Here is a 26,422-nt window from a genome sequence, read left to right as displayed (position 1 = left end):
TAGAAAGCAAGATGACCTAGACAAGCTGGGGTGACTTGAGACTCCATATCAAAAAAACAAACAAAAAACTATTCCATCTATATGAAATACAAGTCTACATATGAAATACACACAGAATCCCCAATAAAATACAATGACTTGGGAAACAAGCAGGTCAGAAGCACACATGGGTGAAGAAGGGAGACAGACATAGCATTAAAGCTTCCTTTTCCAATTGGGGAAACCAATAAAAGAATTTCCCCAATGGAGACAATCCACGGAGAAATAACACATTTTTCTTATTTGGAGACCTGGAAGCAAATACTAAAAGTGCAACCAGCAATAGACCCCGGGGAAGAAAAATCAGGGTGGAACATATGTGCAGGGATTGCATTTTCTCCTCACAAGCATGGCTCGTACAGCAGTCCAATGTTCGCTTCTGTTGCCCAGCTTCAGCAATATAATTGGAACTTGCTGGGGATGTAAGTCAGTTGGCAGAGTGCCTGCCTCGTGTGCAGGAGGCCCTGTGCTCAATCTGTGCACAGCACAGAATAAACCAGACATGGTGGTGTACACCTGCAATCCTGGTACTCTAGGGAAGATAGTCAGGGGCTCAAGGGCATATTTTGCTATATGGTGGTTTTTGAGCCTAGCCTAGGCTATGTGAGACCACACCTTAAAAAACAAAAAAGTCAGCCAACCAACCAAACAACAACAAAAACCAAAAACCAAAAACAACAACAACAAAAGCCTTGCAAATATACCCCCAAATGACTCAGCTTATTTATTTTGTGTGTAGGGGCACGGTGTATGTGTGTGTGTGTGTGTGTGTGTGTGATGGGTATCGTACTTCAAGAGTTGTTTACCTTGGTTTTTGAGAGAAAAGGTCTCTTTTTTTTTTTTTTCTTTCGAGACAGGGTTTCTCTGTGGCTTTGGAGCCTGTCCTGGAACTAGCTCTGTAGACCAGGCTGGTCTCGAACTCACAGAGATCCGCCTGCCTCTGCCTCCCGAGTGCTGGGATTAAAGGCGTGCGCCACTATCGCCCGGCTGAGAAAAGGTCTCTTGCTGGCTTAGAGTTTACCAATTTGATTAGGCTCGCTGCCCAGCAAGGCATCATCTGTCTCAACCTCCTTGGCACTGGGATTACAACCATGTTATCAAGACTTAATTTTCACACGGATCTGGGGCCCTGCAGGAATCCGGTCTTCACACTTACGTGGTAAGTCCTTTGATGACTGAGCTATCGCCTCAGTCTTAAAAAAAAAACAAAACAAAACTGCTCTGACATTTAAAAAATAATCTATAGGATGATTATATGTAGGTTACTGTCTATGTCCTAGAAAAATTTTAAAATGAATGAGGAACAGATATCACTGTATTTAACAAGATAAAAACGTAGCCTTTGTGTGTGTGTGTGTGTGTGTGTGTGTGTATGTGTTTGGTGTATGTAATTAAGAATTTAATGCTGGGGCTGGATTGATGGCTCAGTGGTTAAGAGCCCTGGCTGTTCCTACAGAGGACCCATGTTTGGTTCCTAACACCCATACAGCAGCTTGCAACCACCTGTCACTCCAGCTCCAGAGGATCCAACACCCTCTCTGGCTTCCACAGACTCTGTGTACACTTGGTGCAGATATATACACACTCAGGAACACACACCTAACAGAAGCCTTACAAATAAACACATGAAAAGAATCTGATGCAATTGGACAGAACTGAGATCTTAACCTTGGCCAGCAGTAAACCATTTCAGAAACTCGCTTCCAGCCATATCACCAACTACTTAGGCCAGATGTGAGAGATGCCAGTGGCCAGTTGTCAGGATAGGGTCAGGGACTGGATGCAACGCTGCTTTAATATTTTTGGTGGCCGTAGAGGGTTGAGGGGACAAATTACAATTCGAATGTGTGAGGCCCTGGGGTTATTTTCCACTAGGACTTTCTTTCTTTGTTTTTCAAGTCTGATAAATTAATAATCTTCTGCCTCTTTGTTAATTGCAGTAAATTATTTACCTTCAAGCACTCAGAGAAGTGTACTGGGGACATTAATTATTGAAACCATGAATTATACCACGCAGAAAGGTATCTCGCTATCATGTAATATTTACTAGGTGGGATGTGCCAACTTGCCAGGATCCCACACCTCCTTAGATATGCGTCCTCTCCTGGCCTCTTAGAGCTCTTTGCCAGCCATCAGAGCCTAGTCACAACACCACTGAGCAAATGCTACACCTGTCCACACCGGGAACCTAGAAGGTTCTGATGTGCCTCTAGCAGGTAGCATTTCAATCCACTATTAGGAACCAGAGTAATTTCTCCCTGCAGCCCACTTTTCTCTGGCACGGAGCTGGCTCAGGTTTATGAGTGGCCCTAATTGCGTCTGAATAACTTACATATGAGCGACCAGAACGTTCTTCTTACAGGGAAGTTTTCTAAAAATAATGGCAACTCAACGAAATCTGCAGTTTTACAGGCAGATCACGAGTTGGGAATTTCCCTTCTGTCTCCAGATACTTTGTACAGGCTAGGGTTTCGGTAAAACTGAACTGTGACATACCAGCATCTACTTAACCTTAGTAAACGACACTAATTTCATAATGTCCTGCCTGCCACTGCACAGGCCACCAGGGCTCCGATGCATAGCCTTAACTCTACCAATAACCATTGGAAAGGGTAAGCAGGGCATGCTATTGGGTGACCACTGACTATGGAGCAATAGCCAGGATGTGGCTCAGCGGGCCAAGTACTTGCCTAGCATACAGGAAGCCCCAGGTTTGACTTCCGGCACCGCATTCCTGGGGATAGTAGCACACACCTGTAATCCCAGAATATGGAGTGTGAAGGCAGAAGGGTCAGGAGATTACGGTCACCCTCAATTAGGTAGTGAGTTCAGGCCAGCATGAGCTACGTGTGACCCGGTTCCTAGGTCTCATAGCTTGGAGGTGGTGCCTGGTGAAGAGGTTCAGTTTTGGGGTTAAGACACTGCTGAATTTGGCATCTCCTCTTGTCATTTCCTACGGGTGACCCTCGGTACTGGTTACTAACTGGAGGCAACTCTAAGGTGATTGTGCCCAGTTTTCACATCAGCTCGGGAAATGTGAGGTGATCATCTGAGTTCGTGATTTCAGGAGAGTAGCTAGAGGGGGGCCAAGGTCCAGCGTCAATAGTCCTGTACCAAGGCCTGCGCCTGCGCATAGTGACAGCTAAGGCCTGCGCCTGCGCATAGCAACAGCGGCGTTTCTTCCTCCCGCTTCTACTGCTACAAGTGTGCAGACTACCCGCACAGACTTTTCTGGCCTTGGGTAAGGGGGTGCATGTATTTTAGGGATTAGCTTGCATACCCACTTGGTACAAACAAAGCCAACAACTGGCCCCCATGGGTATAGGGGGAAGCTTTGCTCTACCGTTTCCCTGGTAACATCTGCCGCCCTCTGTTCTCGGCATGTTTCTCCATATTCAGAGCGTCTTTGTCTTTCACTCATCGACAAAAGTCTTGGTGAGACTGTGAATAACATCCTGGCACCAATGCCTTATCGGTGAGAAGATGTAACACGATATCTTTGAATGTAAAAAGACTCCCACACTCTCCAGAGGACTTTGGTTTGTGTTCGGTTATTTGTTAAAATATGATGATTTATTGGGGGGCAAGAACAAAAATCATAATGTATCGGCTTCAGGCCAAACCCTGAGGCTTTACAGATATTTGCACAGGATGCTTATATCAGCTGACAGCTCCCCCTCGGTTGTAATATGGCATCTTACGGAAACCTAGGCCTGGTTCATTGACTCAAAAAGTGCTTAAGCCTTTGAAATTTTATTTTGTGTTTGGGACATGTTCTTGCAATGCAGCTCTGGCTGCTTTGTCTCAGACACAGGGTGCTGGGATAATGGGAGTGGGTCACCACCTTGGCCTTCAATTCTTTTTAACAGTGGTAAAAACGGCCTTAGGTTCTTCAAGTCCCCAGAACCTTCTAGAACTCAGCATGATATTACACGCATTTTACAGTTAAGGAAATGGAGGCTCACAATGCCTTCCAACATCTGGCAACACAAAGACCCCAGCTGGCACAGAGTGGCTTCAGCGGGACAGTATATTAAAAACAGTTCACACCGACTTCCTTTAACTCCCGTGTCAGAGGGAACACGAACACTCACTCACGGGCTTTTCGTCTTGGAAGTGACAGCGGGGACACTATTACACTCAAACTACACACTATTCGGTGGAAGCCAGAGCCTGGCCAGTGATGAGGTCACTGTCTCCCAAGAGCTTAAGATTTTCCTAAAATAGCATCTTCACGGCCCTGCGCATCAGAGGAATGGGGAGAGTAAGAACACACTGGCCTCATTAACGGGGACACACCCTGAAGTCCAGGTCCGGAAATAAATAGAACACATGGCTCTTACAAACCAGGACACGCCCAGAAGCCCAGGTCTGGGAGTACATACTAAGTACAGGAGAAGAGGGCAGGAAGGGAAAGAAAGGAAGAGATGGGGGAAGGAAAGGGAGAGAACAAGAAGGGAGGAGCAAGTGGAGAATAGAGAGACCTAGTTGGCTCTATAGTTGGGTCACTTCCAACTGCGGGCTGTGAGCCTGTCAGTGCTAAAGTTAGGGTTAAGACCCTGTGTGGACTTGGAGTCCCCCACCTTTCCTGAACTGTCCACTCCACTGCTCTGAGAGACAGTGGAAGGTGGTCCTTGCACCAATGCCCAACAGGTCGCCTAGCAACAGGTCACACACAAAACTCAAGGGCATCTCATCTGAAGAGAAGCAAATGAGATTTTTCCAGAGAGACTGGGATGAGGCAACCAAACCAGTGTGTGTCGAGGAGAACTTCATCCCCAGAGCAGACTGGACAGGGCCAGCACAGGGGAAAGCCATGTGGCTGTCTCTCTCCTCAGTCCACAAACATGAGGAGGAGGTCTGGAGAGAGGCTCTATACTCCACTGCACAGTGATCCAAGTCAAAATCTCACCATGCCTCTGAGTGTACAGTAGGACAGTGAGCAGGTCAAAGTAACGTCCCGGTTCCTGTGATCATGGGATGGCCCACTCAGTGCTTTGAAGAGTCTGTCCTGCAAGCCATAAACAATGCTTGTCCTGGAGTTAGCACGCAGGTGCTGGCCCCATGTTGGTCAGCCCCCCCTTCGTCCTATCTAGTGCCTTCCTGGAGTTGCCAAGCTCCTGCTATGTAACAGATTCAAGGTAGGGTAGGGCTGTAGAATTAGTTTCCTACATCACTGTCTTATGTCTTATCTAGGACCCTCACTAATCTGCTGAGACCCTTTCCCTCGAAGCTTGGGGCTGGGAGTAGGGATGAGGAATGGAGGGGTGGGAGGGGGTGCTACCCTCTACAGCAGTGGTTCTCAACCTTCCTAATGGCTGCAACCCTTTAATACAGCTCCTCATATTCTGGTGACCCTTCGATCATTGCAACTTCATAATTGTAATTTTTCAACTGTTATGAATTATAATGTAAATATCTGATATGCAGGGTATCTGCTATGCGACTCCCAAAGGGGTTGCAACCTATAGGTTGAGAACCACTGCCCTAAAGGCTGCAAAAGTAAGAATTTTCTTGGTGCTACAGGCTGCTGCTAAGATCTCCATGACCTTCCAGGTTTCCCGCTTCCAGTAGCTGGTCTTCTTTAAAGAACCTGATGCACTCAGGAGGCAGAGGCAGGTGGATCTCAGTGAGTTTGAGGCCAGCCTGGTCTACAGTGTGAGTTCCAGGAAAGACTCCAAAGTTATACAGAGAAACCCTGTCCCAAAAAATCAAAACCACCACCACCACCACCAACAACAACAACAAAAACCAAAACATAAAAAATAAAAAAATAAAAGCTTGCTGGAACAGCAGAGATAGCTCATAGGTTAAGTGTGAGTCCTCCTCTGGCAGGGGATCAGAGTTCAGTTCCCAGCACCCACACTGGGTGGTTCACAACAGCCTGTAACATCAACTCCAGGGAATCTGTGTGTACCCATGTGCATGTACATACACTTCCAGAGAGAGAGAGAGAATTTTTAACAAACAAACAAGGCTTTAAGTAAAGGCCCAGATTGATCACCTGCTGTCTGTCTTGACTCACCTCTCTTTTAAACTTGGAAAGAATCTTCGCTACTTTAAATACACGGTAACTAATGCACGGAGGCAAAAATAGCTGAAGGGCATTGCTTCTTACATTTACGTAATGTTGCATCTCCCCATGTAAAACTTGACCATCCATGCACTCTTCAGACCATGGGGGTGGGGGGGGAGTGGGGCAAGGAGGGAACAAGCACTCGATTGAAGGACATTTAAGACTATGGAGAGTGCCCAGCGTAGAGCACTTGCCTTCTAAGTGACAAAAGACAAGGGATCTGCGGCTAGGCAGAAGACTCTTCCCACCTCAGGTGCTTCAAGACAGGCCAGTCATTGAGTCAGGGCCACTCAGCTGTCTAGGAGGAGCCAGGACTTGGTCTCCAGGCATCCAGCAAATGGAGGCTTTAGTCTCAGGTACACCAGCTAAACAGTGTGTGACATAGCAGCCACATACTCTCCCTGGCTGCAGGCTTCTCTTTGTAAACTTCAGAGAGCGCCTATTTCAGCAGAGTACGATAGGGTTCAGCTGTGACCCCAGGACTTGGGAGGCAGAGACAGGAGTCTTACCACTAGTTTGGGGTGATCTGAGTTTGACCCCTGGAAAACCAGATGTGACTGTGCACATCTGTACCCTCAGCACTCCTGAGGCAGGACAAGAAGAACAAAATTAGACACTGGAGAAGGAAAAGGGCCTGAACGGAAGCCTCTCCTAGCTAAGAATTCCAGCGTAATTGGCGCTAATCTGTAAAGAAGTCTGGTATAATGTTGACGTTGCTTTCATCTATAGATACCTAATACTGAGATAGGGCGTAAGGCCTGAATGCATATGACCGTGGGCAGGACCTCATCATTTTCCCCAGATATAGCCTGAAACTCTCACACAAAACGGCCCCCTATGGGTGAGACTTTTTTACTCTGTAATTGAGATGCTATCAGGTGCCCCCGGGAACCTTTCTTTCACTGATACAACGGTAATTTGAAATTCCATCAAAATCCTCCCCATGATTGTTGTGAAAATAACACGTTTGGACCCTCCCAGGGGCCCTAGGTCATCTGCCTTTCTTCTAAGTGCCTCTCATTCTCATAACCCCTGTGCTTAAACCTGTGTTAAAATATCTTCAACAAAATCTCCAGGGCTGCTTCACAAACTGGCTGATCCTGACATTCTTTTCAGTGTCAAAGTCACAAACCCTGTTTTGGCTGGAACTAAGGTCCCTAAAACTCTTGGGAAAGATCACCGGCTGCCGAGGGGGACAGCAGGGAGCTTAGGTACTAGAGACCTGCCCAGCAACCTGTGAGTCCACTAGCCTGGAGCGCACAGCCAGCCAGAAACAAGACAGTCCTTTCAAGAACTGCCTCTGCTCTCTACACAGGAGCTATGGCATGTACATGCCTACAAACATACACATCCACATGTCATATACTCACAGACACACCGAACACACACCAAAGAAAACAAGGCAGTAAATGACAGTACCTATTCATCGGTGGTGTAATGCTTTGAATGAGAAATGTCCCCTACAGGCTCAGGTAGTTGAACACTTGGCATCTAGGTGTCAGTGCTGGTTGGGTTGGGGTGGGGTGGAGAAGGACATCACTGGGGGTGGGCTTGGAGAGGTTTTTAGCCTTGCCTGGCTTCCAGTTTGTTGTTTTGTGTTTGTGGCTAGAGATGTGATCTCTCGGCTTCTAGTTCCTGCCAACATGCCTGCTGCCTGCTGCTTACGGCCATGCCTTCCCCTGCCACAGTGAATTCTAAACTCTCTGAAACTGTGGGAAGCCAAAGTAATCTCTTCCACATGTTGCTCCCGGTCACAGTGTTCTATCATAGAACTGAAAAGAGGCCCGGAAGGAGATAGCAAACACACTGGCATGGAGCCTTTTAAGAATTAGGATCCATCAAGGATGGTGGAACGGGCGATAATGCCTGTCCTTGAAAGGTAGAGGCAGGAGGGTCAGAAGCCCCAGGTCACTCTTGGCTACGTAGTGAGTTTATCTAGGCTACGGAAGATCCTGCTTCTAAAAACCAAACCAAACCAAAAGAACTGGGGAAATGGATTCCATAAAAGTAGACCTGATTCAAGCCATGTGTGTGGTGGTACACGGCTCTAACCCCATCCTCAGGAGGCTGAGGCAGGAGGATCTGAAATTCAAGGCCATTCTCAGGCACGCAGTGATTCTGAGTCCAGTCTGCACTACATGAGAAACAACAAAATTAATGCAAGCAGTAATATAAAAATCAAAGCAGACTTTCTCTTCTCTCTCAAGTATTTCTTTTCTTGAAACCAACTACTATTGCTTTATAAGGCTCTTTGTTTCTTCCTTCTTTTCCAGGTATCAGCATTAAACGTAGGGTCTCACACACGCTAGGGAAGTCTTTTATCATTGAGTTAAACCTCCAGCCTTTTTTTCCTTGTAGTTTTAAAGACCAGGTTGACCTGGAACTCCTGATCTTCCTGCCTCAGCCTCCTCGGTAGTTGGGGTGGCAAGTGTGGACCACAACACACAGTGAAAACTTACACTGAGATTAGAATTTAAGCCATAATGAAGCACGATTCTTTATGATTTCTAAATTTGATTTATTTCTATCTAATTTAGCTATGTCCAGTGGGAAGAAGCTAACCAGGGCTAGCCTGAAAGCTGAACCTGTGGGGCACGTCACCACCACCTAACCCCAGTGACTTCAGAAACTCACAATACCAACTTCTCTGCCTTAAAACAGACCTGCAATCTCGTTGATTGCACGCAACGATTGCATCTTTGTGAGGTGTTGAGTGAATACCCCCAGTACCGCTGGCCAAGTACTTCCAGGAAGAAAGCAGCATATTAAATGTCACCAGGCCAGGTGCTTATCTCCCTGGGGACTATCAGGCAAATCTTTCATGTGGAGCTGGCTTTCTTCTGCCACTATGCCCCCTTTCTGAGCCCTGCTTAGAGTTGCACAGGCAGAAGGAACAGCAAAGTTAGCATGTACGGCAGAACTGGAGAGTCACTGAGGTAAGGCACGGAAGAGAGAACCCTATTAGCACAGGGGCCTTCTGGATTACATAAGCTTTTCCTTTGGTTGCTGAGATGATTGACAAGGCTAAGTTCTCGAGAAAGCAAGCATGCAGTTTCTGTTGAAGGACCTGCCAGTGTGCATATTATGGGCTAAGTGCTGTGCAATGATCCTTCTATACACTGTGAATATGTATTACTCTCATTGGTTAATAAAGAACTGACTGGCCTATAGCTGGGCAGGAAGAGACTGGGCAGAAGAGTCAGACTTCTAGTCCGGCTCCTGGATGCTGAGAAGAAGGAAGGCGGAGTCTGGACTAGTGATCAGCCGCAGAGAGAAGCAAGATGGGCATAGCGTACTAGGAAATGTTACCAAACCATGTGACAAAGCATAGATAAGAAATAGGGGTTAATTTAAAAAGTAAGAGTTAGCTTGTAATGAGCCTGAGCTATTGGTAAAGCATTTGTAATTAATATTAAGCCTCTGTGTGGTTACTTGGGAGCAGCTGGTGGGACAGAAACTTCTGCCTATAGCTAAGACATTAAACAGTCCAACAGCTCATGCACATCACATGACCAGAAACATATGAAATCATAATAGCCTCTAAAAAAGACAAGTTTAATTCAAAGGTACTAGAATCTTAGATTGTGATTCTCCCCAGGAGAGTCGCAGGTCTGAAGATGTGACCAATGCCTACACATCTGTGACTGCCTCCAACAGTGTTTGCAGACTTATCTCCACAGTCATCCTTTGGGCAGACAATACAACCAATTAGAAAACTTTCATTAGACCTTGAAAATAGGTCCATTATTGGAAGGCCTGTCCTGCATCCATAGGCCAAAATCACGAGGGCAAATGTGGACTAAAAAGAAGTCTGCATAGGAAGGCAGTCCAAGAAGAGAAGGAGGCGGGCCAGAAACAGCTGCCCCAGGTTTCTTTTCATGCACCCCTAAGTGGGCAGAAGTGCAGGAAATGTTGGCAGGCTGTTCATCTCCTAGTAGGAAATGGTAAGAGACCTCTTTTTTTATATATAAAAAAAGTGGGGGTGCTTGGGAACACCAAGGTTTATAGCTATGTTCTCGAAGGATTGATCACTCACCTTACTTTTATTTTGTTAGTTAGATTAATCTATTCCTAGATAGGAAAGCCTGAAACAATAGTCAGTGCTTGAAGATGCCAGAAGCCTTCCAGTGGTGCTGCGGACATGTGGCTCTTGGCACCTGCAGCTGGAATGTTGGTAAAGACTGAGACCCAGGTTCAACTGGGGCAGGGAAAGGTGGAAATTAGATTGCTGGTTTAAATGAAAGTCTCAGTGGGGTTGGCTTGCAGGTTTGGCTGAATCCAGCCATAGCTCACTTGGTCTCATGTTCTACGCCTAGAAACAAGGGTGCTAGTCATCTTTATGGTTTAACTGCTTTCTCCAAAGGCTAGATGCGACCTGCAAGATGGTTCAGCGAGAAAAGAAGCTTGCAGTCAAGCCTTCTGACAACCTGAGTTGTCCCCCGGCCTCCTACACCTACACACACACACACACACACACACACACACACACACACACGAGTGAGTTTTTTGTTGTTCTTGTTGTTTATTTTTTAAAAGCCTAGGCAAATTGGAGTCTTACAGTATTACAGGGCTCCAATTTTACTTTGTTGTTGAGCCTTTACTGTGATCTCTGCAGGAGCAGGAATGCCCTAACTAGCCACATTTGGGTCTCATCCTCGGTGAGGAGGAGGGGATTCCACCCTTCTTCCAGTGATCTGACAGAGAAGCCAGTTGGGCAGGCAGAATCTGCCCATGGAGATACTGGCTCTGCCGTTCATAGAGGTGTAAGCCTAGAGCCAGGCAGAGGTCAAACGCCTCATTCCTTCCGCTGCAGCTTACGTGCTGTACGTCCCGGCTCTCCACATTTCAGACCTGTCGCTGAGTGTTGTGAGTTCTTCATTTTCAAAGTACACTGCTAAAACTTGCTAGAAATAAGAATCATGACGATTACTGTGCTTAAATGTAGTAATCGTATGCCACAAAACAGTGGACCAGAGGCACACACTACAGTCAGGAAAATTACCACCACCAGGTGTCAGACTTGGGGACCAGGTGTCAGATCCCTGGGTTCCCGACTGGCTTCTTCCCCACTCGGAGCAAAACTGATGGTTAGATACTACAGCGCTAAATGGGGGCAGTCTGGAAACGAGAGTGGCAGTGACTTTGCCCACTTCAAGCTGTGCCCTGCAACCCTCCTCCCATTCATCCCACACCACGGGGTGAGTTAGTCCAGTCATGAGGAGTCTGCCTTTAATGAGACCAGGAAATTTATCTCCTAAGGTTGATGTGAAGTGTGAGCAAATTAATGCTGGCAAGATGCTTAGGATAAGGCCAGCCACTCTGTATGCCACCTTTACCACTGCCAGAAGCATCCTAGCCGCTTAAGGCATATGATGAACATCACTCTTTGTATAAGTCAGGGACTAGCTGATGTGGACCATGGGCTGTCGTTACTTAGCCCGCTAGAGAGCTGCTCTCAGGACTTCTATCAGAAGAAGCAGTGACACCCACTGATTTCTTTTAAGACAGCCAGGCTTCCTTTGAGACTGTTCATTAACAACTTCTTCTCTTCATTAACAACTATTGAAAAAGGGATGATTCCAAATACAGTTGATAGTTTTTTTTAAAAAATTACATTTTAGAGGCTGAAGGGATGGGGCAGTGGTTAAGAGCACTTCCTGCTCCTCTGGAGGACCAAGGGTTTCGATTCCCAGCGCTACCGTGGTAGCCCACAACCATTTGTAACTAACGTTCCCGAGGATCTGACCTTCTGGCTTCACAGCAAAACATTCACACATATAAAATAAATTAAAAATAAATAAAAGTTTAAAATTACATTTAAATTTTATTTTGTGTGTAGATGTATGAGCACATATGTCAACTGATATGTGTGGAGGCCAGAGGGCAACCTATGGGGGTACATTTTCTAATCCCACCGTTTTCTACTTCTGGGGGACTGAACTCAGGTGGGCAGAGCTGGTAGTAAGAGCCTCTACCCATTCAACCATATCGCCCACTCTTCCTCATTGGCTGGTTTAACATAGGTAGGCTCTCATGGACCAGTCTCATGGACTCCCTCTTGTCATAAAGGATGCCCTTGGATTCCTGCCTGCACTTCTCTGGGGCCGTGCCACTATGCTTGGGTTTCTGTAGTACTGGAGACCAAGCCCACAGCTTCATGTACACTAGCTGGGCAAGAATTCAACCAAGTGAGCTACACTCCTAGCCTGGGTTACTAGTGACATGCTAAGACAACCTGGCACACAGACATCTGAGCTTTAAAACCAAACATTGTAGATGATGACCAATTGATTAGGAGATATTCCAGTTCTCCATCCCGTCTAATATTCTCATATTCAGGTGCCCAAGTCCATTACATAAGATTGTAGAATTATCATAAAATCTATACGTAGCTTCCTGTACACTCTTAACTATATCTAGATATGTGTAATACCTATTGTAATGTAATTGCTATCTTACATTGCCTTGCTTAGGGAATAATGACAGAAATCTGCACATGGGCAGTAATGATGTAATCTGAGCCAGTGGGTGTGGATGAGCTGGGGGCAGAAACACGGAATGCAGTCAGAGATGCGATGACCAGTGTTTCTAGGATGGACATGTGGAAATCACCTGCAGGGCTTTAGAAACCACCCACATCCAGGGTCCAGACATGGGGTGTCTCTGAAAGAGGCACAGTGACCCCATTGTGCACCTGCTGTTAAGAACCCCTAGTCAGCAGCACTGACATTCAGCTTGGAGGCACACTGAAATTCCCATGGCTGGTCCCTCCCAGGCCCACTGAGTCAGGGACTGAGCAGTTCCGGTGTTAGCAGTTCTCTTGACGATTCTCATGGGCGGGGACATTATCTAGGATGTGCTGGCAGAGGAATCCACCATGCTACTCCCATGTCCAAAGCAGGGTTCACGGATGAGCAAGGGGCACAGCTGAAATGTGAAGTGTACTTCATTCAAATGTACATCCCGTTGGGGAGGAATGAAGTGGTCCACACGACTGAGGCCTGGGAGGATACAGGATGCTTACCTCTGCCACGCCCCCTCAGGCTCTAGCATCCACACCTGCCTCGACCCCACACGAGATCCTGGGATGGTGCAGCGTGACAGTATTAAATGTCAATGGGACAGGTCTAGAATGGTCAGGGAGATGGGCCTTGAGGGGACAGAATCAATTAACTAATTAAATTAATGAAGGTGTGAAGATGCATCTTAATTGTGGGTAGGACCATTGAGCAGGGCAGAGATCCAAGACCGTGCCAGCAGAGAATGGGAGCCAAGCCCTGGCGGGCACACATTCATGGCTCTCTGGTACTGACTGTGGAAGCAATGTGACCAGCTGCTTCAAAAGCCTTGCCTTTCCCACAGGGATAGACAGACCATCCCTGAACTGTGAACTAAAATAGACTCAGTGTTTCACAAAAGCAACAGGAAAAGAAACTAAGATCCTGGGGTCCTGGGGGGTGGCGGCGCAGGCTGGTCACCTTGTGTCTCAACTGTACTTTAGCTGTGGTTAATGTGCAAACACATTAGTCACCGGGATGAGGGAGCGGAGGCTGTCCTCGGCCCAGGCAGGGCCTGGCCTGCGGGAGAAAGTTCACACAGAGTTAATTTGTGTCCGTTGTCTACCCTGACCTGTCAGAAAATTCTAAGCAGAGAGTGATGAGTAGCACTGAACCCGATCGCAAGCCAGGGCTCAGCAGTTCGGGAATGCTAAATGTTTAAAACTTGTGACATTCTTCCCGGCTCCCTAGTAGCCTGGAGAAGCTGTCTTTTGAAATCCGTAAGCACGGAGCTAGAGGTGAAGGAACAGGACGACTCGCTTTCTTTTTTATAACCTATGTGCATGGGTGTTTTACCTGAACGCATGCGTGACACGGGCGTGGCAAGTGCCTGTGCAGGCCTGAAGAGGGTGTTAGATGCCGTGGGACTGGAGTTACAGATAGTTACGCTGCCATGTGGGTGCCAGAAATTGAACCTGGATCCCCTGTAAGGGAAGCCAGTGCTCTTAACCGCAGAGCCTTCTTTCCAAGTCCAAGCTTTTCACTCTGGATCATTTGGTTTTAATTCACTTGCGCCCGTGAACCTGAGTAAACGTTTCTTGTGAGGCTCGCACACTGCAGTAGCGGTTTCCTATCTGGCAGCTCTCCTTTCCAGAACCAGCCGTTTCCTGGCCTCCAGTTAGCACACCTCTTTCAAAAATTCCTTCCCCCCTCTTTTAAAGGTGTTCATACAAATAAAGTTTTTTTTTTTTTTTTTTTTTTAAGCTGCAAAGAATATCCACATGTAGGGACTGAAGCAATGGCTCAGCAGTTAAGAGCACTGAGTTCAATTCCCAGCAACCACATGATGGCTCACAACCATCTGTAATGAGATCTGGCGCCCTCTTCTGGCCTACAGGCATTCGTGCAGGCAAAGCACTGTACACATAATAAATAAATCTTTAAAAAGAAGCAAAGAGTATTTTTTAAAAAGCTAAGAATAATACTAAATCTAACAATTTAATATCTGAAAATCACAAAAAGAACAGGGGGTGGGGTAGGGGTTGGGCATATGGCTCTGTGAATAAACACTCGCTGTGGGAGTGTGCGGGCCAGAGTTCAGATCCCCCAACCAGGCAGGCTTGTGATCACCTGCCACGCCAACACACAGAAGGTGGAGACAAGGGGTCCTTGGAACAAGTAGACAGGCCAGATGAGTCATATCAGTGAACTCCCGTTCAGTGTTGGACTGCCTCAGTGCACAAAGAGGAGAGCGATCAAGGAAGACACCTGACAGCTTCAGCTGCAGACCTCAGCAAGCACACATGCGCGCACATACACACTGTGGCAGCTTGAATGAGAACGCCTCTCCTAGGCTCATCTCTCGCCATGTTTGGTCCACAGATGGTAAAATTATTTAAGAAGGAGGTGTGGCCTTGTTGGAGGAGGTGTGTGACTGGGGGTGGGGTCTGAGGTTTCAGAAGCCCATGCCAGGCCCAGTCTCTCTTTGTCACCTGTTTGTGGATCAGATGCAAGCTCTCCGTTACTTCTCCAGCGTCATGCCTACCTGCCTGTCCACCTGCCTCCAGCTCAGCATCATGATGGTCATGGACTAACCCCCATTTAGATCCTTTCTTTTATAAGTTCCCTTGGTCACGGCATCTCTTTAAGCAATAGAACAGTAACTCAGATACACATGCCTATCCATACATGCTCTGTCAGCTGTGTTCCATCTGTCCCAGAGATGAACCATTGAAAAATAAGTAGCTGACTAATTCAGGTCACTCCTGAAAACTTGGTGACCCCGCCCCCTGGAACGCAGACTCTGCTGCGTAACCCGACACCGGGACCACAGTGAGCAATATGATGTCTTTGCGCACATCTCCATTCAAGACCTTTACAAGGGTCCCCAAGCATCCCTAAAATATCCTTATGACTATCATTTCCCCCCTATATTGGCCATGGGCTTGAGTAGTCTTCACTAACAAGCTAGTCGGTAAAGGAAACAACCTCTGGCTTCTACAATTCTCACTAATTTGTTTGCTTTCTTTTTCCCCTGAAGATGCCTTCCTGGTGTGCTGTGGTCTCTGGCTGATTAGAGAGCTCTAGAGATGGCCACGTAGGTCAGTGGTTCTCAACCTGTGGGTTGCGACCTTCTAAAGACCCCTTCGTGGGGGTTGCCTAAGACCATCACAAAACAGATATTTACATTAAGATTCCTAACAGTAGCAAAATTATGGCTAGGAAAGTAGCAACAAAAATCATCTTACGGTTGGGGCGGGGTGGGGGAGGGGTCACCACAGCATCAGGAACTGTATCAAAAGGTCCTAGCATCAGGAGGGTTGAGGACCATGACACACTGGTGTTTCTGAGAAGGAAGTTGCCAACTGATTCCACGAGCACCCACTTTACCCTGAAGCTTTTGGCCTCTCCTTTATTTTCACAGTTTCTTAGTCCGGAGTACACGCTGTCCCCTCCATCCTACCCGCACACATCCTGGGACCAGCTCCCAGCTGACCCTCAGAAGCGAGGAACATGGTGAGCATTTATTTTTGATTTGTACTTTGAATCTGATGTGCTTGGAGGTAACAGTGGCTGCTGGCGCTGATGTTGGGGAAAGTGCCTATTTCAGACCCAAATATCCAGTGAGAAATGGAGGTCCCAGTTCTATTTCATGAGGCGTCCACAGTGTGTCTTGTAGGAGTGTGAAGCGGTCTGGTCCAACCACAGTGTTTCCTATAATCTGTAATGCTGAACATTTTGTGGGGTTCCCTTAAGGCACTGGGAGTAACATCAATATATATAACACTTCCTTTGGAAGGAAACAGGAAAACAGCAGGATGGGACTAAATTCCTCAGAAAATCTCTATCTGGCAACACCAGGCTCCCAAGAGCCTAGTTTTATGACTGAGACAAGGGCCCTCTCTTGAACTTACACCCACCTAAAACCCATGACATAAGCTATACCTATAATCACCCTACAAAGGTTTTTCTTTACTGTCTGACACTGTCTGCCTCTGTATTTCCTTCTGTAAGGCCAGCTTATTGAGAATATTCTAGACAGCATGATGTAACTGCAGGTCATTGTGAAGTACAGTGCACGTTTGTGGGCCTGACGTCAGCATCTCCAGACACGTGGGAGTTCCAAAGGGCTGACCCCCTATTGCTAGTGAACTCTAGCTTGGGTGTGTGTGACTGTCACTCACCGCCTTGTGCAATGCGTAGGTGTGGCATAATTTCACCAATGATTCACAGTGTTCAAATATCACAAGCTACCTTTTAAGCTGGTTTATAGTCCAGGCAGATCCATCCGTCACTGGGTCCCTAACTGCCAACAGTCAATACCAGGCGCAGTGTATATCTGCATATTTCTCCAGAACCATCCATTCTCACTCAGTCCATATGTGGCAGGACTGTGTCCCTCGGCCTTCTTACATCACACAGTACCAATCAACCGTAAGCACCAAAAAGAAGGAAATGCATAAACATTGAAAGAATCCAGCAGAGATTCTACAGAAACAGAAAATATCACTATGCCTTGGAAAACCCTGAAAAGATCAGATCACAAGCACATCGGATCTAATCTAGGACCGCTTGTTATATACAAGTCTTGCCATTTTCAGTGGACATACACACTTCATTAGAAAACATTCCCGTGAATAATGCCAGCAAACCGAACAACAAAGACGTCTGACCTAGACACAAGAAAGGTTTGGTGCCCCCAAGTTCCCCTATGTGAGATATGGGGGAGGGTGCTTGCAAAAGAGAGACATCTCTCATTATGACATAGCTGATGCTTTTCTTTAACTGGCTAATACCCCCCCCCAAATATACAAATACAAAGTCAAACATGCATACGTATATGTGTCTGCTACTGCCGTCATGGAACCAAGAGCTTGCTGGAGCACAGCGCGTGAGCCGAGGCTGAATGAGCAAAGGACAACAAGAACACATACCTGCTCTTTGGATGGCACGAGAAGTTCCTCGATCATCATGCTGTCCCGCGCGTAGGAGCTTCTGTTCAAGGTGTATGACCTATCCGAACTGAAGGAGCGGAGGCTGTTGTGTTTACCGTTACCATTCAACAGTGGGAGATGGCGATGGGTGGGATGGGATGGAAGAAAATAAACGCATGCAGCTTTAAAAACAGGCAGGATGGCTAAAAATACCAACAAATGTGCTTTTCTCTTTTTTTTTTAATGAAAGATTTCAAAAATTAAATTTTTTAGACATTAAATTTCATGACTGAGATTTTTAAATCTGGCCAATTTCCTATCAGTTCTGTGAAATGAAATGCATGGTGACTCTCGGTACCCCACTATGGTGCTGAACCAACATGGCATTGAAAAGAACCTCTACCCAATAACACAAGTGTTTTTCTTTTTTAAAAACATAATTTTCTTACTTCTACACTTAATGTGCATTGGTGTTTTGCCTGCATGTATGTCTGTGTGAGGGTGTCAGATCATTTAGAACTGGGGTTACAGACAGTTGTGAGTGCCCATGTGGGTGCTGGGAATTGAACTCAAGTCCTCTGGAAGAGCAGCCAGTGCTCTTAACTACTGAGCCATCTCTCTAGCCCCAGCAGTGTTTCTTAAGGACTTTATGTTGGAGGTGCCTCTTTCAGTTCAACTGCGCTGCCTTTCATACTGAGATAGAACTATTCTGCCGTGGTGGGGTCTGCGGGTGAATCTCTGGAAACCCGCTACGGGTTTGCACACTAAGAGCTCTGGTTTGCAGCTGACACTCAAGGACATCTTCAAGAAGGGAAACAGAAACACAGCCACATGCACTTCTTGGTCGTGCTCCAGGAGACATTCACATTCCCCGTCTTCAAATACTGTCTTTCCTTGGCTTTGCTGCCTTCTTCCTTTGTAGACACTCTCATAGACAGTCCCTGAATTGTCCAGCTTCCCCATACTCTGCCTATATGGACTCTTAAACTAAAAGCCTGTAGATTATGGGATTGTGGGGGGGATGGTTCTAAAAGGTTAATTATCTGGTTAAGACTGCATCTAGCCACACAAGTCACGTGATGATCAGGGTTATTATTAATCTGAGTCTTGGGTTAATGGCTTTATTATGATCCTCTGGGGACAAGGAGGATGTTGGTTGTGAACTACTGCTCCACCGCCATTATCCACTCACCCCGCTACCTTACTTAACTGGCAGGCTGTCAGGAAAGAATGTTCCCTCGTCACCTCTTTGTGACAAGGTTTCCCACCTGACTGACCTTTCACGAGGCAGAGCTACAGGATGGGAAAGAGCTGAGGTGAAGCCTAGACATGACTCCCCAGCCATGAAACACCCCCAACTAGCATTATGCACACTGATCCCTTTTATCTTGGGGTCCTCATGGGTGTAGGCGGGAGTCCTCATCCTTACCATGGGAACTTAGTATTTTTCTTTGTAATTTTGACTGCTTCACTGATAAAGTGGATCTAAGTAGGACTTTTCATATTACCATCGGATGAATCGGTCAGGTTGTAGCATTGTCTTTGACGTGTGTGTGTTTGTGTGTGTGTGTGTGAATGGAAGGACAGCAGAGAAGAGAACAAACAATGTATGTCCCTTTGCACAGCAGGATTTCTCCCCACTGCCTTCTAGCTGAAACTTTAGCTGGATCACACACGTTATCTGCAGAAGGTGGGTCGTTCCTTTAGGATAGAATCTCAGCTTTCTCCGACTATCTTGCTCATCGCTCTGACTCAGAATTAACCTTCATTCCAAGGTCATTACCAAACATACTCAGCAAATATTTACTGACTGTGACGATCAGGATACAGGCACATAGGTGCCTCCCAGCGTGCCATAGGGCTGTACGGTCAGGCCAGTCACGTGATCATAAAGCTTCCTTTCTCCTCCTCAATTCAGTTACCTTTCCTTACTCCTGTTTCTGGCTCTTAGCTCCTCTTTGACACAGCAGCAGCTCCCTTCCCTCGGGTGCTTTCCTTCAACACTCCCCAGTTCCGTCCAGGGATGGTAACGGCTGGAGGGGGATCCGTGCCCCCTGGTCACATGTGATCCCCGCCCACTTGGGCTGTGGCTATCATGACTGAAGATCAGATATTTAAATTGTACCACATTTAACTAGCACACTTGAGTTGAAAGACCCACAGGTGACAGGCAGCTACGCCATCTGTTAGTATCTTTTCCGGACACGCGGCTTCACTGACATAATTTGAGAAGCCCTGGGAGGCCCCACTCCTTACACTTTCTAGACCACGCCTTTCTTCAAAGCAGGGCCGGCAAGCCGTGGTCCACAAAAGCTAAGCCCTAACTGGCTATATGTAGGCAAACGTTTCGAAGCTTTTAAAGAGAGGTTACGTATTTATGATCCAGATTTTCAAATCTAAGATTTGTGGATCGTCCTCTAGCATGGTCTCCTCCTTATTTGTCTGTGAGTGACAGCTGCAGAGCAGAGCTCAGACCGGTGCTGGCCACAGAAATGCTTCAAATTCTGATTCCTAAGGATCAGTCCACACCAGACCTGCTTCCTGCCATCAGGCAGACGGACCCAGGAAATCTACCAAGCAACACTCTGACTCCTTGACTCATCCCAGCACACTCACAGCCAGAGAGTACTGAGTATTTACCTAAGGAGGTCTAGAAAGCCTGTTGTTTCTCTCTCTCTCTCTCTCTCTCTCTCTCTCTCTCTCTCTGTTTTAGTTGAGACAGGGTTTCTCTGTAGCATTGGAGCCTGTCTTGAAACTAGCTTTTGTAGACCACGCTGGCCTTGAACTTACAGAGACCTGCCTCCCTCTGCCTCCTGAGTGTTGGAATTAAAGGCGTGCGATACCACTGCTGGGCTTTAAATTTTTTTTTTTTTAAACTAAAGTCACAGAGATTATTTGTAGCCATCATTGAAACCTAAGTGTTAGATGCAGGGCCTGTTAGGAAAACATGCTGCCTTGGGCTAAATCGTTACTGGGGTGTCTAGGACAGCTAGCTCAAACAAACAGCCACCAGCAAACAAACCACACCATTTTCTTTAGATCCAACAAAACCTTTCCAGTTTTGTCATGCACTCTACAAAATGTATTGAGAGAGGAATTCCTTTAGCATCCAATCATTATTATATAAGATTCCTTTTCGTAGATTGGTTTTCTTTTTTTTTCCTTTCCCAATCATAACTGATTTCCTAAAGCTGAGCAGGAAAACGAAATTTTTTTTTTTTTTAAAGCACATTGCAGGCCGGCACAGCACAGCACAAATGCCGAAGTAAATAAAAATGGGAACATGGGTCAGGGACAGGCAGAGAAACACCACAAAAGCGCCACATCTTCTTACCTGATCTTGGGACTATTTTAAAGTATTTTTAGGAAAAAAAAGTAAAACCAGGAGAAACAGAATATAAAAGAAAAAAAATCAGACAGGGAAAAAAAAGAAAAAAACAAATGTTATGGTTGAATGAATTATACACTGAATGTCCCTTTAAATGTTACACTCAGAATAACCGACTTGATAATGCTCTAATGATATGCTGTAAGGACATTAAAATATTAATTCTTTAAAAATAAAGCTATAAAAATTTGCCTTAAGAAATATTTGCCTCTGAGCATAACATGAGTCGCCAATATGAAAAAGATGACTTACATATGACAGCAACAGATAACGGCAGAGTCAAAATCAGAGACAAGAAATTCTTAAAATTATCTTAAGACAAAAAAATGACAACAGGTGATATTTAGATTTCATAGCTCACTGGATGCAAGTGGTTAGAATTTTCTACAAAGGATATATTCACAAAAATGTGAGGAGGGGGGCAAAAGCAGCTCACTATAGAAGTATAAGTGGTACCCAACTCTACACAAAAGACAAAAGTCAAGACCCTTGAAGGATCCAGACATTTCTATTTCTTAGACTATGTGATTGAAATAATGCACATTTTAAAAGTCTCTCTTTCTCTCTCTCTTTGTTGCTGACACCTGCTCCTATCAGGTTTGCACACCTTTTAGGGTCCGTGTATAAAGAAAAAAGATTTACTAAGTTAGCCGAGGTTCTATTTTTAAAAGGCAAACTGGAAGAAAAGGCAACGCAGCGTCTAAAATGTTCTCACCAACTGCACTGGGAACAAACCCCAAGGTTTACTCTGTGGGTAGTGCCATTTACTATGAGACAATGAGACTTTTTACAGCAGATTCCTCAACTATAGGAAAATGTCCTCGGGGCTTTCGCTCAGAAAGTTTAATTATTAGCTTTAAAATAACTTGACAGTCAGCAAACATTGCAGCTGAGCCACACCAGGGGGAAAGAATTCCCAGTCTTTTGGACAAGGTCCTTTTTCCTTCACACAGTGAGTGACTCGGGAGTCAAGGGCTTCCCTGCTTCAACTGTAAGGGCTGAATTAGCCCCATTGCTGTCTGGGACTCTTGATAAGTCACTGTTACACTCCGAACAGGCCCTTGACCAACACAGTAACGGCAAAACCTCAATTGTCTACGCATGCAGGCAGTTTTAAGGTTTTTTTTGTGGTTTTTTTTTTATCATCAACCATGAATTAATTTTTCACTAGCAAAATATACCAATAATCCATATACAATTTTCTTATCCGTAACTAGAAATCTCTTCCACTATGGAGCAAACTACTTTGGAAACATGCCACCTTGACTGCTTTCCCATCTGTCAGGGAGCTCAGCTGGTAGCATGCTAGGAGGAAGGAACAAAGGACCGACCAATGTGTTCTGTCACACGAGACTACGCACAGCCAGCGACAAGGAAATAGCAGAGCATAGACGTTTGCACTGAGCACAGTCCACGAAATTCACATGGCATCCAAAGAGCATGTTTAGGAGTCATGAGGAAGATGGGCATGGTGCTGGCTCATGATAGATCGTGGTTGTTGCAAGTAAACTTCGGGGGCGGGGGCAGAGAGGGGTGGGTGGGTTAATCAAGTACCTGGCAGACCGGGCTCCGAGACTGAAGCCCACATAACCCTCCGCTGGCAGGGAGTCATCGCCCAGTTCCTTAAGGTCTTGTGGCCCAAGATACTTGTCAGTGTCCCCTGTGATGGCATCTTCACCTGCGGATGGAGAGCGAGTCACAGTCAGAAGCCCTCCCTCTTGACTCTGGAGCAATTATGGAGACGGCTGCCGCTCATGATCTCATCGCCTTCCCTGGCGCCCCTGTCGTTTTGTTTGTTTGTTTGTTTTTAATACCATCCAGGAAGAAACAGTAAAGGAAGAGGTTAGTTCACAATTGTAGGGGCCAACTGAAGTAGCGAACCGGCTAGGGTTAATAATCAATGGTAAGCATGACCCCTGACCCCTCCCTGCTGCACCCCTACCCCCTAGGTTCAGTTAATTACAGAGAAGGAGCTTATCTATCAGGGGAGTTTTCCTCATACCACCCATGATGAGAGCAACTTGTTTGAATGAACACAGCTTACAAAATAAGGCCTGTGTCTCTAACATTGTCTTTAAAAAAAACGAGAGAAGGAAATGACTTTAGTTACGCATTTGCTTGTATGTATAGGCGTACGCGTGCCACGGTGCACCTGTGGAGTTCAGAGGACAACCTGTGGAAGCCAGCGCTTTCCTCCCACTATGTGGATTCTGGCGATCAAACTCAGCCAGGCTTGGCAAGTGCTTTTTACCAGCTGAGTTTGCTCACCTGCCCGGGAAAGAGGTGTTCTTGTTATTGTTGAAACCAGCTTCCTCTCTAGGATTTCGGTTTAGGGCATATCGTCTCTAAGTTCTGTAAGTTCATGGTAGGAGCAGTAATTGCTTGCCTGGGAGACCTCGAAGCACATTAGTTTTGAGTTCTTTCTAAACCTATCAGATTCACGAACCAGCCCGGCTGTTCCCACAAAGCAACTCTGCCTTCTACAGGGGTGAGGTGTTGGCTCCTGCAGCCAGAAAGGGGGACCATAGCACTGAGCCCTGACTAGCCCCACAAAGAGTTAATGCAAGCAAACCGCTCTTATGAGCTCTGAGCTCTGTGTGCCTAGTGAGCTCATGCGGAAAACCACATTCCAAGAGCAACGGGGCAGGTTTTTCAATCGTCTTTTGCCCTCTGGGATGTTTCCCATCCCTCCCAAAGTATAGCCCAGGCGGCGGAAAGTTCCCTCTACAAGGGCAAACCCTGTCTCTTCTTAAAATTACTTTGATTCCTTTCTGAGATACAAGCTGGCTGGCGCAAAGAGATCCCAAATGTGTATATGCTAAGTTTTCCCAGAGGTAAGCGATTGGACGGCCCGTTTCTTCCATTCAACACAGTTTACAATCTCCATTCATTTCAACCACAGGAACTTAACTTTTAAGCAGCCAATCCGATCTTGAAACACACTGACAACTACTGGGTATTTTTTTTTTCCCCAAATGTGAAGACTAAAAGATTGTGTTTCTGCTGCTACTCCCAAGGCCACACTCCTGTGAGAATTCACAGGGGGAATATTTGCAACATCTCTCCGTCAGAAACCAAACCAGCACACCGCCAAGCAGGAATGAAAGAAAGAGCTTTCTTACTGTGTGGCAAAGCCATTTCCACCACGCTGGGTTGAGGAGTACTTCCTGGAGGCTTCCAGGAATTCCTTAAGCAGAGGTGTAGAGAGAGCCGTCCACACCAGCCCCAATCCACACCAGCCTGAACAAACCCTTCCCCGGGCAGATCTGTCTTCACTGGGGCCGTGGAGCTTCCCTCAGCCTCTGCGTCTTCTCGCAGGCAACTGGGCAACTGTGCATCGTTCCTCACGTTTTAGACTCCGAAGATTTTTTTTTCAAAAAAATTTCAGACAGAAACATTCAAAAAATTTCATGTGGCAACACTTAATAGCGACGAACATCCCTCTGATCACTCCGCAGACATCCTTTCAAAGTGCCTCCTGATTGGATTAAGACCGCTCTGGCAAGCCTCTCGCAGGACCCAATAGTGACATAAACACAAGCCCAGGAGTTATTTGTATGTAAATATGAGGACTGCCTGGGTGTAGACTTTCAGTAACTCGATACCAGTGCCGGCCCAAGCGGCTAAGACCCTCGCAAGAGGTTGAGTGAGCCCAGAGCACTGGGTATAACTGGGAGCCCGGGAGACCGGCTCTCCTCAAATATGAATGAGAAACGGCTAAGCCAGGTAGAGGGAGAACAAACACTGGAAGAAAACAAAGAATGGGCAGGAGCAGGAGTGGCTGGGAGCTGCAGGCAAACTTTCAACTTTGTTCTCAGCTGGGAACACGGGAGCCTCTGTTATTTATGGTCCTTGTCAGGTGGACAGGAGGGCAGGAAAGGAGGGAGGGCCTGCCCTCTGGGTGGAGATTGGGAAACTGCAGAGCCAGGGAAGCAGCTGTGGCACCAGAGTTCCCGGTGACGCCACAGATCAAACACACGGACACAGAGCAACAGGGGAGTATCCAGAGAGAGAATGGGAAAGAAGAGGGGCTGCGGAGCAAAGAGGCAGCCTGGGGAAGCAACTACCATTGTATGGAAGTCGGGGCAAGGTTCTTGCAATTCTTGAATATGCTCAGAGGGTCTCTGTTTATTGGTTCTCACTCCTGGCGGGGGCGGGGAGATCACAGGAGAGCGGGGTGACGGGGTGATGATAGTGGCTAGAGAAGTCTAGGCAACCAGGAAGGGAAGACCGGGCCCAGGAGGTGACCCTACCACCCGAAGCCTCTGAAGATGGCTCTCCTCTAAAATGCGGGACCTCTCTCCTAGGGGAAGCATCCTGTTTATGTGGGCAGTGGGGAAAAGAGAGCTAGACCTCTGCAGGTTCCACTGGGGTGTGCCTGAGAGGCTATTTCAATTGCACCCCCTACCACACACAAGAGAATAGCTGGGTGGTTAGTATAGGACGTTAGCAAGGCCTTTGAAACCTAAGTCAGCTCTGCCAAGCTTGTCTATTTACTTATGTAAGTTTATTTGTATTTATTTTTAGCAGTTTTTATGCGTGTACAAAGCAATATAATCATACCTACCTACCCATTTCCCTATTCCAATACCTTCCTGTCCCTCTCACAACACTGTATCCTCCTTTTTTTTTTTTTAAACCCACAGAATCCAATCAACGCTGCCCATAACTACAAGCCTATGCAACCTTCCAGTGGGGCAAGAGCAACCTACCTGTGACCACACCCCCAGAGAAAAGTGCCCCTCCCTCCACCAGCTGCTACCTTCTGCCAATAGTTTTTCAGTTAGGGGTGGAGCCTCATGAGGGGGGGCATCCACCGAATAAATACAGAGAGACTTGACTCTATAGGGGTGGGGGGGAGTCAGGAACAACACTCTCTCAGGATTGTGAATGAGTGAAGAAATATGGTTTATCAGTGTTAAGATGATCTGTTCCAATCTGCTCAGCCTGGCTGCAACCAACAGAATACATACCTACAGGAGCAAGAGGGAAGCCATTTCAGGGTTCACACACTGAAAATGGGATGGGAGGCCAGGCTTCAGGGAGAGAAATGTCTGAATGCTAGCCTGATGTTTTGTTTGTTTGTTTTTTCATATCTAAAAACCACAAGCTGGCCAGTTTAGCTTTCAACTCAAGCTTGCTTCCCTCAAGGCCTGGGATATAGATCGCCCTCCCACCCCCCTCCACACACTCCCCCACCCACCCACCCCCACACACGCAGCACACAGTACTCTTCTACGTGGCCCTGCCCACCCATCAGGGAGTTACTTCAATCTCTGCAGATCCCTAAACTCTGAGACTTTGAATCTTTCTAGGGTATCTGCTCTTCCCCACGTGACTAATGTCTCCCTCCCTCCCTTTCTACTTACATCTGAGAAGGGCAGTCCTCCCCAGGGGTTTCCTGAGCCTATGCTTAGCCTCTCACACGGCCTTGTGGGGTCTCTTGGATGGATTGCATATTTGAGGGGTCCTCTAGAGAGTTTTGGAA

The 26,422-nt window shown here is 46.6% G+C and overlaps 1 protein-coding gene across 12 annotated transcripts in view; it reads right to left on the bottom strand.

Moving 5' to 3' along the window:
- Positions 1-26,422, bottom strand: part of Ank3 (ankyrin 3) — a 445,234-nt gene that overhangs the window by 71,289 nt on the left and 347,523 nt on the right. For 10 of the 12 annotated variants that reach the window (XM_057751281.1, XM_057751283.1, XM_057751286.1 and 7 more), the window contains 2 exons: positions 22,489-22,612; positions 17,547-17,649 (listed from right to left, as the gene is read on the bottom strand). In XM_057751281.1, coding sequence (XP_057607264.1) covers positions 17,547-17,649; positions 22,489-22,612 — 227 coding nt within the window. Of the gene's footprint in view, positions 1-17,546; positions 17,650-22,488; positions 22,613-24,056; positions 24,244-26,422 lie in introns of those variants that run through there. The other 2 variants (XM_057751287.1, XM_057751288.1) reach the window with 1 other exon arrangement.

Source organism: Chionomys nivalis, chromosome 19 (genome assembly GCF_950005125.1).
Source record: "Chionomys nivalis chromosome 19, mChiNiv1.1, whole genome shotgun sequence".
NCBI lineage: Eukaryota > Metazoa > Chordata > Mammalia > Rodentia > Cricetidae > Chionomys > Chionomys nivalis.
This window is presented reverse-complemented; position numbering and strand designations above follow the sequence as displayed.